The sequence below is a fragment of the Heterocephalus glaber genome, unplaced genomic scaffold (assembly GCF_053883595.1).
Source record: "Heterocephalus glaber isolate CG9 unplaced genomic scaffold, H.glaber_assembly_v1.0 deba00000071, whole genome shotgun sequence".
In the NCBI taxonomy this organism is placed as follows: domain Eukaryota; kingdom Metazoa; phylum Chordata; class Mammalia; order Rodentia; family Bathyergidae; genus Heterocephalus; species Heterocephalus glaber.
In genome coordinates this window covers 104,311-121,888 of record NW_028258137.1, presented here as the reverse complement: position 1 = coordinate 121,888, position 17,578 = coordinate 104,311, and the positions used below count along the sequence as shown (strand labels likewise).

Here is a 17,578-nt window from a genome sequence, read left to right as displayed (position 1 = left end):
CCTACTCCCAGAACCAGATGGGCAGCACAGCAGGGTTGCCACTGGGTCCCCAGTGTGGGTCCCTGCTGAATCTCAAGGCCCTGTGAGCTGCTGCTGGAGGGTGTAGGGGCTCAAGCGTGGAGCAGAGGTGCTTCCCGAGCAATGGTGATGTGATGTCTGGAGCCGCAGCTGCCATGTGTAACCAGGAGACAATGAACTCTACAGTGAAGAGCCAGTGTTCTAGGGACAGTGATCCAGGGATGCACCCAGGCCCTGGGGACACTGCTTGTTCCCAGGCCTGTCCCTGATGGGGTGTGAAGTCAGCAGTGCTCGATCAGGACTGCTTCGGTTGAAGCAGTTTTGTGCAAACATTGATGAATGAAGACAGCCAGGTTACCTTCCTCTAATCCTAGCCACAGTAAGGCTTGGTCTGCCAGGCCCAGGGCTGCAGTGAGTCCTGGCTCCTCCTGGCACTGTCAGCCTCAACAGAGGCTCCATGCTGCTCCATTGCACCGTTTCCCACCGAGCCAGGAGCGTGGGGATTTGGAGACCTGACTGGCACCCACAGACAGGGAGCTCCAACCAAGGCTTCATGCCCCAGCCTCCTGAGGTACCTCGACCTGCACAGCGTAGGGTCCAAAGCCGGGATGAAGAAAGATGACTATGACCGAGGTTACTCTTAGCTGGGACCAGGCGGAACCATAGCTTGTCGGGAGCTAATGGCCGCCTGGAGCACCACGTGTTCTTTATTTATAGTGGAAGGCAAACAGGAAGAGAAGGCGGGGCAAATAGTGCTACGTGCCCTCTGTGGCCTAGGTGGAACATAGTGGGCATGGGGAGGAAGGGAATGGCAGGATACGGGTAACTCTCCCAGGGTTGTGCCCTCAGGGGTCTACAATATGAGTGAAAGGAAGCAGGGAAGAGACGAAGGGCCATCCTCTGGCTCGGCCCACGGCACTGAGGAGAGGAGCTTGGGCTTGTGGCTGTTTGAGGTCACTGGGGCCTTCATAAGGGAAGCAGAGCCAGGGGCCAGCCAGGCCCTGCTCCTCAGGCAGGGACTCACCCTGGTACAAGTGCACCCATCCCTGCCACAAGCCAGGGTGCAGTCACTCACCAGGATAACTCCCTTACAGCACTGTGTTGTGTGTGCCACGGGCCAAGGAAGGGGCATGTGCCGTGTGCCCTTCGTCTCCAGTAGGAGATAAACTGAGCTCCCCTCAGCTCCAGGGCATCCGGTTCATATGATCACATAATCCCAGGCCTGATTTGTTACCTCCCTGCTTCCTCAGGACCAAATCAGAACAGACTTTTCACAGGAACCGCCCACAGGTGCACCCAGTGTGACCCACACGGGGGTCTCAGGCAGGGGCGCCCCCTTTCCGGTGTGAGAGCTGGGTTGCAGGAGGAAGGATGTGTGGTTACCCTGCCAGAGGCCTCGGTGCTCGTGCCTTTTGAAGTCCAGCTAGGGAGGGGCCGGTTGACCACAGCCATCTCAAAGGCCTCTTTGATGGAGCTGGCACTGATCCCTGCAGTGGCCCTGCCTCCTTGTCACGCCTGCCCTTCGGTCCCCTGGGGAGCTCCTCTAGAGCACCGTGAGGGTAACCCTTTGGGACCAGACTAGGGAGGAGGGTGTGCAGCACCAGCCTCCACACTGGCCCCTGTCTTCCTCAGTGAGTTGCAAGAGGGCACGGAAGGGCTGCTCCACTCATGGAAGGGGGTTTGACCACATCTGCTAAGCTGGAGAGAACCTTTGTGCCATACAGTTCCACAGCCAACTGTCACCCAGCAGCTTATGTGACCAGAGGGGGGTGCCAGCCCATCCAGCAGGAGTGGCCTGAAGCCAGGCAGAGCCCTGCATCCTCTGTCCATGCCATGAACACTGAGCACCACAGGGTGGGGGGTGGCCTTTAATCAACTGCAGCAGTGGCAATGAGCTCAGTGTGAGCAGTGTGCAGCTAGAATGTTCCACTCAGGTGACATCCATGGGAGGCAAGCTGAGTGGGGCCTCAGAGGCCAGGCTGCTGCTCTTGGGCAGGCTTGGTAGCTGTGCTCTGGGCTGTGTTGGGCAGGGGAACTGTCCTGCAATCTGTCATCTGGGAAAGCTTTGCAAGTCTCAGTGCAGAAGCAAGGAGCAATCGATATTTCTCAGTGGCTGCTGCACGTGCTCTTGGGTGGTCGTGGTGTGAATGGTCAGGGTATCGCAGAAACTGGCTGGCACTTGAGTCGGGGAGAGCGAGAACTTGTTTTTTGTTTCTTTGGGGGAGAAGGGTGGTACTGGGATTGAACCCAGAGCCTTCACCCTGAGCTACAGCCTCAGCCCTGTTTTTATTTTTTATTTTGGGACAGGGTCTGTAAATCACTAAGTTGCCCCATCTATGCTAGAACTTGCAGTACTCTTGCCTCAGCCTCCCAGAGTGCTGGGATTAAAGGTATGTAGCACATGGTGGCTCAGAATGGATTTTAACATCAATAGCACAGGCACAAACACTTTGAAAACACTGACGACTCCTTCAAGCCTGGCTTACTGTCGTCCTCTGCTTTGATGTACCCACCTGTGAGTAGGAAGCACCACCCCCTCCATCGGGAGGACACTTGCTGTCCCAGACACAGCTCCTGTGAGAAAGTGCTCGTGTTGCTTCTCCCAACTGCTGACCACTGACCGCGGAGATGGCGGCGAGAGCTCTGCCTGCTGAGTTCCTGGCTTCAGGGCCTGGGTGTTCTCCCTCCACAGGAAATGGGGCACCGCTGGGGAGGGGCAGGCAGCTGCATCCCAGTGCCCCGTGATAAGCAAGAGCATGATGGGACTGAAGGGTCCTGCGGGACGTTACTGGGATGCCCTCTGGCCATCGGCTCCCAGGAAGTGGCGGCACCCTGGCCAGCACAAAGGAAGGGGTTGCTGCTTGCCTGGCAGGGCTGGGGCGCAGAGGCTCTGTAGGGCTGCACCAGGGCAGCCGCTCCAGAGCCCGCCCATCCCTGCTGAGAGGTGGTGGAGCCTGTCAACTTCGGCCCTGGCTGGGTCTCCTGCAGTGTCCACTGTGAGATTTCAATTATTATTATCATTTTTTTTTTTTTTGGTACCGGGGATCAAATTCAGGGACCTTGTGCTTCGGAGGCGGTGCTGGAACCACTGAGCTAAATCCCCGGCCCTTCAATTATGTTTAGAATTTCTTCCTGGCCCAGCCTCCAAGTCTACCTTCAAGTTCAGCAGCTCTGTTGCCATGGTACACGTTGCCCAGGCTGGAAGTGAACAGTGCTGCCTACTAACCTTGAGCCTAAAGGAAGGAACAGTGGGATGGTGCTGGGGCCTGGGCAGGCCAATCAGAGCAGTGTGGGGAGGGAGGAGTGAGGAGCCAGGGCAGGTGCTGTGGAGGTCCGGTCAGTCTGCAGAGGCTTTGAATGTGAAGAGGAGGTGCAGGAGCAGCTGTGGGCCCAGGGGCCTGTGGGCCACACCGAGTGCCGCCCATGCCCCCTGCAGCAGGCAGGAGTGCTTGGGAGCATGAGCAGCACCCCCATACACACGTCCCACCCACGCCCATCATGTGGTCGCCTGCAGTAGGCGAGGCCTCGGGATGACTTTAAAGATGCAGAGAAAGGCTCCATTCTTCCCAGACCCTCAGCCCAGCCCTGGCCCAGCAAGGCAGGGACGGAGTCACTCAGAAATGTGTCTGGTCCTGAGGGGCCTCCTGGGAAGAGGTGGGGAGGGTGGCCAAGAACCAAGTTCATGCCCTTTGGGCGTGAGGTTGTGAATGAGAATCTGTGACCAGAGGGCCTCTGCAGAGCTCAGGGGCCTGGCCAGGGAGTGTCAGACCTGTCTGGGCCATGCCTGGGCCAACCTTTGTCCTGCCATGCAGAGGGTGAGTGACAGCCACTCTGGAGCCCCCAGATGGATGGAGGCAGGTGTGCAAGACACCATGAGCTGAGTGGGATGCCTGGAGTGATGCTAGCTGGAATTTAGGACTCTGCTTGCCCCTTCCTGTGCTGGGACAGGACTATGCCCATACAAGAGCCCCTGAGGAGGATGCTGGGCTCCCTCAATGCTACCCCCTCAGCCACCCCACTCCTCAGGTTGCCTGGCAACCACACGGGACCTGGGTGCCTGCACGTGTCCATCCCTGATGGGCTCTTCCTTGGCCTGGGGCTGGTCAGGTTGGTGGAGAATGTGCTGGTGGTGGTCGCCATCGTTAAGAACTGTAACCTGCACTCCCCCATGTACTGCTTCATCTGCTGCCTGGCCCTGTCCGACCTGCTGGTGAGCTCCAGCATCGTGCTAGAGACAGCTATCATCCTGCTACTGGAGGCAGGTACCCTGGTGACCTGGGCCACTGTAGTGCCACAGCTGGACAACTTAATTGATGTGCTCATCTGCAGCTCTATGATGTCCAGCCTCTGCTTTCTTGGCGCCATTGCTGTGGACCGCTACATCTCCATCTTCTACACACTGCGTTATCACAGCATTGTGACACTGTCTCGGTCCCAGCGGGCCATCGCAGCCATCTGGGTGGCCAGTGTCCTCTCCAGCACCCTCTTTATTACCTACTACAAGCACACTGCTGTGCTGCTGTGCCTGGTCATCTTCTTCCTCGCCATGCTGGCTCTCATGGCGATTCTGTACGTGCACATGCTCACCCGAGCCTGGCAGCATGCCTGGGGCATCGCCCAGCTCCACAAGAGGCAGCACCCAGTCCTTCAGGGCTTCTGCCTCAAGGGGGCTGCCACCCTGACCATCCTCCTGGGGATTTTCTTCCTGTGCTGGGGCCCCTTCTTCCTGCATCTCACTCTTGTCATCCTCTGCCCCCAACACCCTGCCTGCAGCTGTGTCTTCCAGAACTTCAATCTCTTTCTGGTGCTCATCATGTGCAACTCCATCGTGGACCCCCTCATCTATGCCTTCCGCAGCCCAGAGCTCTGCAGGACACTCAAGGAGGTGCTGGTGTGCTGCTCCCCCTGAGCGGAGGGCAATCTCCATCTCAGGCCAGGGTGCTGAACAGAGGGAGATGGTAATATTTGGTCACGGTGTCCTGTCCTTCCTGGTGGATAGGACAATCTCAAAAGGTCTGGGACTACAGAGAGGGTGAGTGTGGCCCGGCAGGCAAGAGCTTTACAGTAGCAATCGTAGGGAAGGGAGGAAGCGGGGCTGGTTGGGGCTTGGGTGCCAGACACCTGGGCAGAGCCTAGGCTCCTGGGGAGACCTTCCTCCTGGAGAGCTCCTGCTCCACCCTAGGAGGAGGCAACACTCACCACCCCCTCAGGATTTTGGCTTCTTTCTGTGTGTGTGAGAGAGCTAGGGATTGAAACCAGTGCTTTTGCACTGATCTATGTCTTCAGCCCTTTATTTTTTACTTTTTTGAGAGAGGGTCTTGCTAAGTCACTAAATTTCCCAGGCTGGGCTCAAACTTTTTTTATCCTCCTCCCTCAGCCTTCCCTTTTGCCCCACCAAACCCAGCTCCCCGCCCAGAGTTTGCCGCCAACTCTTGGGGCTGTGACAAGCCCTCCGGACAAGAAGTCTGAGTTGGAAGAGCTGTAAGAGTCGAGGGGAAGGAGGACTGCTCCTTCGAGGGACCTGACCAGGAAGATCCAGCCACAGCCCGGCAGCGGATGCCACTTCTGCAGAGGGACAGGATTCACAGGATACCTGCTTTGCACAGAGGAGCTGCTCTGACCCTTCCAGAGGGCAGACAGCTAGAGATCCTGTCCTGTGCTGCATCAGCAGAAGCTGTAGAGGCTGGCTGCCACAGAGACTGCAGGCCCATCTGGGACAGGGGCCTGGGGCACCGGGGCCAGGAAGGTTGGTAATAAATGTGCTCCTGGCAGTCACCTCACCATCCTCCCGGCTCCTTCCAGAAGTTGACTGAGGTATGGGTGAGAGGAAGACAGGATGGAAATCAGGATGGGAGAAAAGGTCCTGCAAGCCGTGGCCCACGTGCCCAGGTGAGGAAGTCACAGTACCAAAGGACCCCGGGCTCTGGGCAGAGTATAGAGACCCCCACTCAGGCACCAGGGTTGAACTGTACCGTCTGGTGCTGGGGACAGGCATCCGGCCCTTCCTGTGCCCAACCCCAGCCTCTCTCTGCAGAGCCCACCTCAGTTTCCTCCACAGATGCTGAGCACTCAGCCAACCTCTGCCCTGGGGCAGGCTCAGCAGAGGCTAAGATGGTGCTGTCTCTAGTAGGAAGCTTTTTTGCCAGCCCCCACCCAAGCTGTGCTGTCAGCCACAGCCCCGACTGTCGGCCTCAGGGCTGGGAGCTGCTTCCCGGAAAGGCTAGGGAGACAGAGCAGTGAGTCAGCCTTCAGCCTGGCACCGGAGCTCTGGGGACGAGGAGCGGGCTTGGCCCAATGCCACTAAGGCAGGGAGGCGGCCCAGGCCTACGGATGCTTCCAAGCCTCTACCCTTGCTCAGACAAGGAGGCACAGCCAAATGCGCACTCCCGACTCCTTGAACAGGGACAGCTGGAAGCCCAGCAAGGAAAGCCACCTCGCCACTCGGGGCGGGGGCGGGGCGGGGCGGGGCGGGGCGCCGCTACAGACAAAAGGCTCCGTTCTAGAGGCAAATGCCAGCCTCTCCCCAGACCACGGCTCAGCCTGCGTAGACCCCAGTCCTGCCCAGACCCGACTTGGGCCTGCTCTCCCTGCCCCGCTGTGAGCCAGGCCGCGCATCCGTCTACCGAAGGAGAGCTGCGGCGGAAGTCCGAGGCCTTAGTCAAGGGGCGCACTCAGCCGGCTGTGTGCCCCACGTCGGCCCCGCCCCGTCCCGCCCCTCCCCCTCCGCAGTCCCCGTTCAAGGGGCGCCCTCGCTCGCACCCGAGTCCACGGAGCAGGTGACATCAGGGATGAGTCAGGCAGCCACCTCCTCCCCCACCCGTCAGGCCGCTGCCTGGCTCTGGTTCGAGGACAACCGCGAAGCTGCGTTCTCAGAGGCCGGCTGGCACCCTCGCCCCCCAGGCCTCCCATCCTCTGGCAGCCCCCGGGGGCAGGGCGGGTAGCGCCCTCCGAGCAGGGGAAGGTGGCCCTGCCTGAGCTCTGCTTTCCTGTGGATCCAGGCTCAGCTCCAGGTTTCCCTGTCCCCCCTCCACCGCACGGGGTCCAGCGGGCGTGGAGAGAGACCGACAAGTGCCATTGTCCTTCGCGGAGCCCGCACCCGAGGGCCCCCGCCCTCCCGGGCGGGATGAGTGGTGGGGGAAGGCGCGGCCGCGCCGGGCGCGGCGGCCGTGGCTGGGGGGTGGGGATCGGGACTCGATTGGCGGCGCGTGAGCGCTGGGGCGGAGCCTCGGCTCTGCGGCCAGGACCCGATTGGTCGTGCGCGGGTGGGGGAGAGGCCGCCACTATAAGTGCGCGCGCCCAGGTCCTCTGATCCTCCGCAGCGTGCGAGCCCGCAGCCAGCATGAGGGAGATTGTGCACATCCAGGCCGGCCAGTGTGGCAACCAGATCGGGGCCAAGGTGAGGCCGCCCACCCTGCGCCCCGGGACCGAGGAGGGAGCGGGGAAGGGCCGAGGAGGGGGGGGGCGCCGTGCTACGCGGGCCGCGCCCCGCGCGGGACCGGAACAAAGGACCCGAGCCCCGCCCCGCGCCCCGCGCGCCCTCCTCCCCCGCCCAGGTGACGCGGCTGCCCGGTGTAGCGAGGACCTCGGCTAGGTCGGCGCCCGGGCGTGGCCCTGATCCGGCCGCAGTTCAGCTGGGCGGGAGGGGGCAGATGGGTGGGGCCCGGTGCAGCGCTGACCCCTCTGCAGGGACGCCTGCCTCTCCCGCCCGCCTGCCTTCCCTTTGTGGGACGGTCGGGCTGCCCGATGACCTTGGTCCAGGCCGGACTCCCCGCACCCCCCTGCTGGCCAAGCCCACCCGGCCCCGCGAGCCTGGACCTGAGAATAAAGCCTCGGCTGGGCTGGGCTGCACTGCCGGCCTTCGCTCCACGCTCAGCCCGCCCCACGGACGCAGGCCACGCAGGAGAGGCTTGGTGCAGTGACTGCGAGGTTCGGGAGGTGACTTCACCCCGCCCAGATTCCCGCAGCTGTCCTGTCCCCATCCCTGGAGGCTGTCCCTTGCTCAAGGTCACACAGCAAGTGAAGACAGGGCCAGGGCTCCCACGGCTGTCCCCCCCAGACGACTCCCGAGCTGGGGTTGGGGCTGGGCGGAAGTGCCGGCCCGCCTGGGAACAATGTGAGGCCCGGGGCTTTGTCAGGACCGTGGCCAGGGACCCAGCTCTCAGAGAAGACGTCCTGGAGGGAAGGGCTAGGCAGACTTCTTGGAGACTGTTGCCATGGAAACCAGGCTGGAACAAAAAAGCTAATTACCGGGGGCTGGGGCGGCCACGTGGCTGACATGTAAATTGCAAGTTTGGCTCTAGGGTGGAGGTGTTTGCCCGGAGACTCCCCAATCACGGAGGAGACAGCTGCGCCTGCTTCAGGATGGGGTGGGGGAGGGGCGGTTGAGGGCCAGGAGCCTCAGATCAAATCAGGACTCCCGGGGCGGTGGCTGACAGCTGGCCTGGCCTGGGGGAGGAGCTGAGGACTCATTCGCCGGTCACTGGGGCCTGGCCTGCCCAGAGCGTCTGCTCCTGGCCTGGGGACCCTGTCTCTGTGCCTGGCCCGGCCCAGCACTGTGATCCCACCTAGGCTCACGTCAGGCTAGCGCTCAGGGCTGGAAATCGGGGCCACCCCAGACCCCACTCCAACCGCCGTGGGCTAGCTGGGCAGAGCAGCATCCGAAAACTGGACAGTGCTCTTGCCTGACTTGTTTTTCTCGTCACTTGGGCCCTTATTCCTTTTGAACTATTCTTAATTTATGTTTGCTCAGAATGTTAATAGCTGGGTGTGATTGTGCACACCTGTAATCCCAGCACTCTGGAAGGCTGAGGCAGGAGGATCGTAAGTTTGAGCCCAGCCTGGGGAACTGAGACTCTCTCAAAAAATAAAGGACTGGGGATGTAGCTCAATGGAAAGCCCTGGTTCAATCCCCAGTGAACAAAAAACCCTGATCTTTTGTAACAATGACAACAGCAGACAGGTGAATTTTCTTGGAGAGGATCCATGCCTTCCTTTGCCACTGCTGGCCTTTGCACAGTTACTGGCTGCCTCTCCTGCCCTGGACAGTCCCCAGAGGCCAGCTGGACGCCCCAGGCCTGTCTCTGCACCTGTCCCAGGCAGTAAAGCTTTCCCGGCCACTCTGATAACTGAGTGTGGGGTGCGAATATGTGTGCTCCACTGTGAGTGGAGGGCCGTGTTTCCCCCATCACCAGGAGCTGCTGCTGCCCTTGGGCTGGGGAGGGCCGCTTCTGCCTGCGGCTCTTTGGGTGCTGCCTGGGGTTAGGGTGGGGCCCGGCGTCCAGCATTAGGGACGCCTGGCCTTCACCCCTGCGTGTTGGGGGGGGGCACTGTGGTGGAAGAAGTGGGTGTTACCCGCCCCCAGAGTGAGACCCCTGAAGCTATGGGAGTTGGCCCCTTGCCCAGGATTGCAGGCTGGGGCAGTTAGGGTGGGTAGGAGGCAGATGACACTGGGCCCCTACCCCGTGGTTCCCTTGGCTGGGGCCTGGGCCCCACCCCATTCTCCCGAGCCGCCCTGCAGGGGTCTTGCAGGCGTCTTTGTCTGCGCCTGCCAGCCTCGGAGGAGTGGGCCCTCCCCCATTGCTGGGCGGGGCCTCTGCCACGCCCCTCCCTGCTCCCCGACGGGCCTCCCGGAGGACACTGGGGCCTGGGAAGCTTGAGTCAGCTGCCCTCCTTCACTCCCGTTGTCTTCCGGGTCCTAGTTCGGGCAAAACAGAGTCAGCACCTCGGACAGCGCTGCCCGGGCCTGCAACAGACCCTAGGGTCGGTAAGAGAGACTAGGCCCGGGGCCTGGGATCCACTCGTCCATTATTTATAACTGTTATATCGTGAGTTTTACTGATACCATTTTAAATTACATTTTCATTAATTTTATGCAAAAGCAATTGTTAATATATTTTCTCTGTAAAAAATTGAAACAACCCAGGAGGGGTGGCTCATGCCTGTAGTCCCAGCACTTGGGCGGCTGAGGCAGGAGGATCATTGACTTCGAGGCCAGCCTGAATTACATAGCGAAACCATCTCATAAAAACAAAACAGGGGCAAGAAATTTAGTTCAGTGGTGCCGTGCCTGCCTTGCAAGTGCATGGTTGTGAGTTCGATCCTTGGTACCACACACAAAAAAGGGAAAACTTAAGGATGACCAAATACACAAAAAAGGGAATGAAGTCCAGCCCCACCCTTGCTGAGTGACCTCTGTAAACAGTCCCTTAGGATAAACCACCAGACCCCTATATGTTTTATAGTAATTGGTTCAAGCACTTTAGGTTTTTGTTGTTTTTTTTTAACTTTAGGGTTTTTTGGGGGGTTTTTTGGTACCAGGGATCAAACTGTGGACCTTGTGCTTTCGAGGTAGGTGGCAGAACCACTGAGCTAAATTCCCAGCCCTACTTTAGGTTTTTTATTTATGTATTTATTTTCATACTGGGGATCGAACTTGGGTCCTTGCACTTGTGCAGCAGGTGACGAAACCACTGAGCTAAATCCCCGGCCCATACTTTAGGTTTTTTAAACATTAACTTTAAGCTAATAGTTTTTAAAAGCTAATATGTACATGACAGAATTCCAGCAGCAGTGAGGGTAGCAAGGAGAAAAGTCCCTTGGGTCTGGGACCGTGTCCCAGGCACAGCTTCCCTGTCAGACATCGAAGTATGTGAATGCCAGCAAGCTGTTTCCTACCCTGATTTTTGGGGGCAGGGGGCGGAGTACCAGGGATAGAACTTGGGTCTTTGCCCTTTCAGGGGAGGCAGCGGAACTGCTGAGCTAAATTCCCAGCCCCCTAGCCTGATTTGTTTGGAGAGCAATCTTTCCACCAGCACCTGACTGCTAAGTAGAGGCCCTTTTAAAAAAAATTTTATCAAAGCCTCATACCATTAATGCATCCCAAGTTACTTCAGCTCTGAAGAGTGTCCCGGGCATAAGGAGGTGTTTGTGGCCTGGAGGTCATGCAACATGTGACTATGGTAGCCTAGCAGGCCCTGGTCCCAAGGAAATGTCCCTGGGTTGAGAGCAGAGGCTCTGCCCTCTGACACCAGGGCTCAGCGACTCCTTGTGACCTGCCCATAGCCATGCTGCTGGGACGAGGTGGGGCTGGGCCTCACTGCTATGCCACAGGTGGTGAGAAAATGAGCCTTTGAGTTGCCAGATTCCATGTGGATGTGCAGGGCGATCTCTGCAGACCCAGCATCAGATACCTGGTGTGACTGGCTCTCAGGGTCCCTGTGAACCCACTGGCTGGGGCCAGCGATGTTCCAGATGTTACTGGACCCCCCATCCCTGGACAGTACTGACACTGAGGGCCCCTGGGTGCACTGGGCAGCCTGGACATGCAGACAACACAAGGCTCTTTCTGGAGCCCCTCGATGAGGCCAGCGGAGCCCAGGCGTGAATTTTATGCCAAGGGCTGTGAAGCTGCAGGGAGGAAAGGTTTTTGTGGCCACCCACCAACTTCTCCATCTGTGTTGCAGTTCTGGGAGGTTATCAGCGATGAGCATGGCATAGACCCCAGCGGCAACTACGTGGGGGACTCGGACCTGCAACTGGAGCGCATCAGTGTCTACTACAATGAGGCCTCCTGTGAGCACCTGCTGGCCCTGACCCGGGGGGCACTGGATGGGCAGAGCAGTGGCACCCCCACCCCAGGAGGTGGCCCAAGAGGCCAGCAGGCGAGACCGGAGATGGGGCAGCCAGACTCAGAGCACAGACAGGAGGCCACGGTGACAGTCACCACAGAGTGAGAGCTACATACATGTGGCAGCTGCAACCTGGGGGTCATGGGAGCACAGGGCTCGGGCAGAGGCCGTTTGCCCAGTCGTACGATGTGATTTCCATGGTACACTGGTGAGACATTACCTGCCCACAGGACCCTGTGACTCAGGGGTGAGGCTGAAGCTCATCGTGGGTCCCAGCTGTAGGGTGATAGGTGCTGCCAGCCCACAGATAGGGTTCACAGGGCAGGAGGGGAGCCCCATCCTTGTGTGGCTTGTGTCCCTGAACCCCTCTCCTTTCAGCTCACAAGTATGTGCCTCGAGCCATCCTGGTGGACCTGGAGCCTGGGACCATGGACAGCGTTCGGTCGGGGGCCTTTGGGCACCTCTTCCGGCCGGACAACTTCATCTTTGGTAAGTTTGCTCTGCCCCAAGGTCCAGTGGCAGCAGCCTGAGCAGGGCACATCCAGGGGTTCTGGGGTTGCCATCGATGCTTCCAGCAAGCCAGGTGGAGGGAGGTGGGCCAAGGCTGGCTCGCGCCCCCAGGTTCTTGATTCCACCCTTGACACTGGGCATCACGGAGCTGAGAGCCCAGCACTCTGCAGAGGGGGGATCAGGAAGGCCTGGGTTGTACCCACCACCTCCTCCTTCCTTCCCTACAGGTCAGAGTGGTGCTGGCAACAACTGGGCGAAGGGCCACTACACAGAGGGCGCGGAGCTGGTGGACTCGGTCCTGGACGTGGTGCGGAAGGAGTGTGAGAACTGCGACTGCCTGCAGGGCTTCCAGCTGACCCACTCGCTGGGTGGCGGCACGGGCTCGGGCATGGGCACCCTGCTCATCAGCAAGGTGCGCGAGGAGTACCCCGACCGCATCATGAACACCTTCAGCGTGGTGCCCTCGCCCAAGGTGTCGGACACCGTGGTGGAGCCCTACAACGCCACCCTGTCCATCCACCAGCTGGTGGAGAACACCGACGAGACCTACTGCATCGACAACGAGGCGCTGTACGACATCTGCTTCCGCACCCTCAAGCTGGCCACGCCCACCTACGGGGACCTCAACCATCTGGTGTCGGCCACCATGAGCGGCGTCACCACCTCCCTGCGCTTCCCGGGCCAGCTCAATGCCGACCTGCGCAAGCTGGCGGTGAACATGGTGCCCTTCCCCCGCCTGCACTTCTTCATGCCCGGCTTTGCCCCGCTCACTGCCCGGGGCAGCCAGCAGTACCGCGCCCTCACGGTACCTGAGCTCACCCAGCAAATGTTTGACGCCAAGAACATGATGGCCGCCTGTGACCCGCGCCATGGCCGCTACCTGACAGTGGCCACCGTCTTCCGGGGCCGCATGTCCATGAAGGAGGTGGATGAGCAGATGCTGGCCATCCAGAGCAAGAACAGCAGCTACTTCGTGGAGTGGATCCCCAACAACGTCAAGGTGGCCGTGTGCGACATCCCGCCTCGTGGGCTCAAAATGTCCTCCACCTTCATCGGCAACAGCACGGCCATCCAGGAGCTGTTCAAGCGCATCTCGGAGCAGTTCACAGCCATGTTCCGGCGCAAGGCCTTCCTGCACTGGTACACGGGCGAGGGCATGGACGAGATGGAGTTCACCGAGGCCGAGAGCAACATGAACGACCTGGTATCCGAGTACCAGCAGTACCAGGACGCCACGGCCGAGGAGGAGGGCGAGATGTATGAAGACGACGACGAGGAATCTGAGGCCCAGGGCCCCAAGTGAAGCTGCTCACAGCTGGTGTTTGGGGCCATGCGGCAGCCAGGGCCGTGACAAGCAGCTTCTGCCCCAGAGCCGTCTAGTTACCAACACTGCCCCAGCTTTGCTTCCCACCAGCTCATCCCAGCACTCCAGGGCTCCTGAGTTAGGCTCCTCAGTATTTATGGCCACCCCACCCCACCCCACGAGTCCATGTGGCTCTGCCCGCCCCAGTAGGTCACCTCTGTTTCCTGTTGCTCTTGGTCTGTTTTATTGTGGCTCCAAGCCTGATGTTTCATGGTTTGTTTTTTACTGGTTGTGTTTATATTTTGGGGGGATACTTAATAAATCTATTGCTGTCAGAAACCAGTGCCTAGTGCCTGAGATTCCTTGTTATGGCAAGCTGGGCCCAGAGGAATGAGGAGAGGCAGGCCGCCATCGCAAAGCACAGCCCTGGGGGCTCCTCCATGAAGAGGGCGAGGCGGTGACTGGATAAGCCCCATGGGGAATCCTGTTGCATCACGTGACTCGGGAACAAGCCCACACTCGGGCTCAGGGCTGTTCCTGATCAGCTGGCTGCTGGATGGGAGGTGCAGGATGCCCCACCAGGGCAGAGCCCAGCATGAACTGGGGAGGCCAGGAAGGGCAACCCGACCATCCCCTGGAGAAAACCTGGGGGGGTGGGGAAGGAGCTGGGGTGTGGCCAACGGACCAGGGATGCACTTGCTCTGTTCGCCCCCTTCCGGTCGTCACTGGGCACTGCAGGACGCCCAGCGTCCAGTGGCACAGGCCCCTGGAGTCAGCATTGCCAGAAAAAATGCTCACTCAGCACCCCACCTCCTCCGACAGGGTAGAAAGCTGAAGCTCACCGCTGCCCAGGAGCCTACAGTGGATGCAGATCGCTGGCCTGAGCCTAGACTTCTCTGCAAGCCTCCTTGTGGCCGCTCCCTGAGAGCCACGGCGGGTGTCAAACCTCAGTCCCTGCACTATGCTTGGCCATACCTCAAAAGTGGCTTCAGTGCAGGCAGCCCCTTCCTGTATGACCCTGCGATGTGGCTGGCTGTGCAGAGGAAGTGGTCGAGGGCACTGAGCCCACAAGGGGCCTATGTCTGCGATGCTGGCTGTGGTGTCCCATATGGATGGGGACACAGATGGGCACTGCAGTGTTTCATTTAGCTCAAATCACCCTAAGACTTAGTGACCTAAAACACAACTCATCCTGGGTTAACTTGATTTCCCCACATCCCACAGTGCTGGCTGGGTGACTACAGGGTCTAACATTTTGCCTTGGGCTTCCTCTCACAGCAAGTCTGACTGGCTTCATGTAATGGTTTGGATCTTCAATGTCCCCAAAGGCCAGTGGCCCCAGCCTGCAGGGCTATCGGGTTGGTGGGCACAGTAGGGTTCCTGGTGGTGCCCTTGAAGGGAACATAGGGCCACATTCTTCCTCTTTCGCTTTCTAGCTGCTTTGAGGTGCACAAGTGTCCTCTGCCACACAGCCCACCATGAAGTGTGATCTCACCACAAATCCAAAGCAACAGAGCTGCACAACCATGCCTGAAACGCTTGGAGCCATGAGCCAAGGTGTCTGCCCACCCACCCATCTGTCTATCATCTATCATCCATCTATCATCATCTATCCATCCACCTATGGTGTTGAGGACTGCTGGGTTTAAGATCCGTTTGCTCTTGAGTTAGGGCATCAGGAAACCATCAAATTGCCCAGGCTGGGTTTGAGCTTGTGACCCTCTTGCCTCAGCCTCCCAAGGTCCTGCTACGCCCAACTTTTCCCTCCTTTTAAACTGGTTTTCTCAGGTATTTTGTTTCAGCAATGGAATGCTAACATACCTACCTCCAGCATTCTAGGATTGCACAGATGCCCGCCTCTCCCGCCATGTCTGACACCTTGCTGAGTCTGCAGCCACTTCCTGTCTGTTCCTGCTCCTGGTGAGCCCTGTCAGTCCCGTCTGTGTGAGGTGGCGGGGTTCGTGAACAGCCACCCCCAGCTCTCCCTGTTCACACCACTCTCCTTCACCATCCCTAAGCACTCAGGGTGGGCCACCCAGGTGGGCAGGCCCATGCCCGAGTGTGACCCGAAGGGCAGTGTGTGTGGGCTGGGTGCTCAGAGATGGCAGATGTCTCCCCTGGGACCTGGCTCGCTGTAACTTCTCCGACCAAGAGGTAGGGCCTGGCGGGAGATCTTGCTTTGGTACTGGCTACAAAGTATGTGGGTCTGCTCTCCCCTGAGCTCCCTGCCATGACCTGCTGCCTTTGGGACAGGCCCCAAAGTGAAGGTGGACCCACAGTCATGGAGTGCAATCTCCCAAACTGAGCCAGAATGGATTGCTTCTCTTGGTAACATTCATGGTCGCTTCCCAACTGCCCCTGCTCTTGCTGGGTCCTTCAGTCCTTTTCCGCTTTGCTCCAAGGTCAGATTCAGGTGGAGGCCATACACCACACACACACACACACACGCACACACTGGCTTCTCAGGAAGCTCCTACTTCAACCCAGCACTGGAGAAACCACCCGGCCCGGCCTCCTGCTATCTCAGGAGCTCAGCCAGAGGAGGAATGTGCACAGGACCTTCCAGGCCCAGACTTAAGGCCCGAACTCCTGATTGCAGGACCTGTTGGCATAAGAAACAGTCCCTGGGGGTGGGGATTTAGCTCAGTGGTTTTGCTGCCTGCTGGGCAAGCACAAGGACCCGAGTTCGATCCCTGGTACCAAAAGAAAAAAAAAAAAACAGCCCCTGCTGGAGGCCACTAGGCTTTGGGGTGGTCTGTTATGCAGCCATGGACAATGGCTTTCTGGATAAATCTGAATTGGCCTCTCAAGGTTGAGGAAGAGAGTGCTGTCATGTTCCTGTCCTCCAGAAACCTAGCTTGTTTTCAGCCTCAGTTTCATCATGTAGTGCCTAGCATGAGTGCCTCTGTTCTGGTCTGTTGGGCCTAGTGCAGGAACTAAGTCCAAAACAATGACCCCTGTTTATCTTTTATTTTATTTTAGGTACTGGAGATCAAACTCGGGTCCTTGCACTTGCACAGCAGGTGGCGAAACCACTGAGCTAAATCCCTGGCCCTATTTTATCTTTTAAGACAGGGTCTCACTGTACTGCCCAGGCTGGTCCTGAGTTCAAGTGCTTCAAACAATCCTCCTGCCTCAGCCTCCTAAGGAGCTAGGACTATATGTTCCTGCCGCCTTGCTGGGCCTTCCTGTAATTTAATTTAATTTGTGTGTGTGTGTGTGTGTGTGTGTTTGGTGCTAAAGATTGAACCCAGGGCTTTGTGCCTGGGGCCTTGCTTGTGCTAGGTGAGTGCTGTACCACAGAGCTACACCCCAGCCCACCTCCCATAATTTTAATGTGACAGCAATGATATCTTAGAGGTTGCAAAAAAGAGTTGCCTCCAAGTGACTGTCTGCAATGAAGTAGTAAATCGGTTGCAATTTACAACTCCTTGGTAGGGACAAAAAATCCAACTGTGCTGGACATAATGGTGAATGCCTATCATCCCAGCTTCTCAGGAGGCTGAGGCAGGAGGGCCACGGGCTTGAAGCCAGCCGGGGCAACTCAGGAGACCCTATCTCAAAATCAAAACTAGGGGCCGGGGATTTAGCTCAGTGGTTCCACCGCCTGCCTTGCAAGCGGAAGGATCTGAGTTCGATCCCCGGTACCAAAAAAAAAAAAAAAAAAAAAAATCAAAACTAAAAAGGGAGGGGATGTAGCTCAGTGGTAGAAAGTTTGCCTAGTGCTATGGTTTGGGTCTGGATGTCCCCCCAAAGCCTCATGTGGTCACAGGCTTGATCTAGAGCGCGTGAAGCTGGGATTCATGATGCAATGCTAAGCTCGAGACACTAGGATTAAGGATGTGAGTGCGGCCCACCCTAAGTAGTCTGAGTAAAATAAAAGGGGCAGATAGACGCTGCTAACTCTCTCGTTACCTTTGCTGCCTGTGTGCGCCATGTTGTTTCTGCTCTGCCATGCCTGTTTGTCGTCCCTGCCTTGGAGTCGGCTGATTATGGACTGAAACACCGAAACCTCTACGAACTGTAAGCCAAATTAACCCTTTCGCCTTTAACTTTGGTTGTCTGGTATTTTGTCTCAGCAAGCGGGAAAAGTAACTAACACACCGAGCATGCAGACCCT

At 58.4% G+C, this 17,578-nt stretch overlaps 2 protein-coding genes across 3 annotated transcripts; both read left to right on the top strand.

Annotated features, from left to right (window-relative positions):
* Positions 1-93: 93 nt before the first annotated feature.
* On the top strand, positions 94-7,183 carry Mc1r (melanocortin 1 receptor). Its single transcript, XM_021256521.2, has one exon. The coding sequence runs from the start codon at positions 3,971-3,973 to the stop codon at positions 4,925-4,927; it is 957 nt and encodes a 318-aa protein (XP_021112180.1). The 5' UTR covers positions 94-3,970; the 3' UTR covers positions 4,928-7,183.
* Positions 7,184-7,329: 146 nt separating this feature from the next.
* Tubb3 (tubulin beta 3 class III) lies at positions 7,330-13,800 on the top strand. 2 transcript variants are annotated; one of them, XM_087193608.1, is made up of 5 exons: positions 7,330-7,944; positions 9,717-9,781; positions 11,481-11,589; positions 12,024-12,134; positions 12,383-13,800. In XM_087193608.1, the coding sequence occupies exons 4-5, from the start codon at positions 12,074-12,076 to the stop codon at positions 13,456-13,458; spliced, it is 1,137 nt and encodes a 378-aa protein (XP_087049734.1). In that variant the 5' UTR covers positions 7,330-7,944; positions 9,717-9,781; positions 11,481-11,589; positions 12,024-12,073; the 3' UTR covers positions 13,459-13,800. The 2 variants fall into 2 exon arrangements, with proteins under 2 accessions (XP_087049734.1, XP_004842673.1); XM_004842616.4 differs by lacking the exon at positions 9,717-9,781 and having other exon boundaries at positions 7,330-7,414.
* The last annotated feature ends 3,778 nt before the right edge of the window (positions 13,801-17,578 follow it).

Bases quoted from the DNA above. Each gene is read 5' to 3' on its own strand.
- Mc1r (XM_021256521.2), top strand. From the start codon at position 3,971: ATGCCCATACAAGAGCCCCTGAGGAGGATGCTGGGCTCCCTCAATGCT.
- Tubb3 (XM_004842616.4), top strand. From the start codon at position 7,358: ATGAGGGAGATTGTGCACATCCAGGCCGGCCAGTGTGGCAACCAGATC. The intron at 11,590-12,023 runs GTGAGCACCTGC...CTCTCCTTTCAG, and splicing joins CTACTACAATGAGGCCTCCT to CTCACAAGTATGTGCCTCGA. The intron at 12,135-12,382 runs GTAAGTTTGCTC...CCTTCCCTACAG, and splicing joins GCCGGACAACTTCATCTTTG to GTCAGAGTGGTGCTGGCAAC.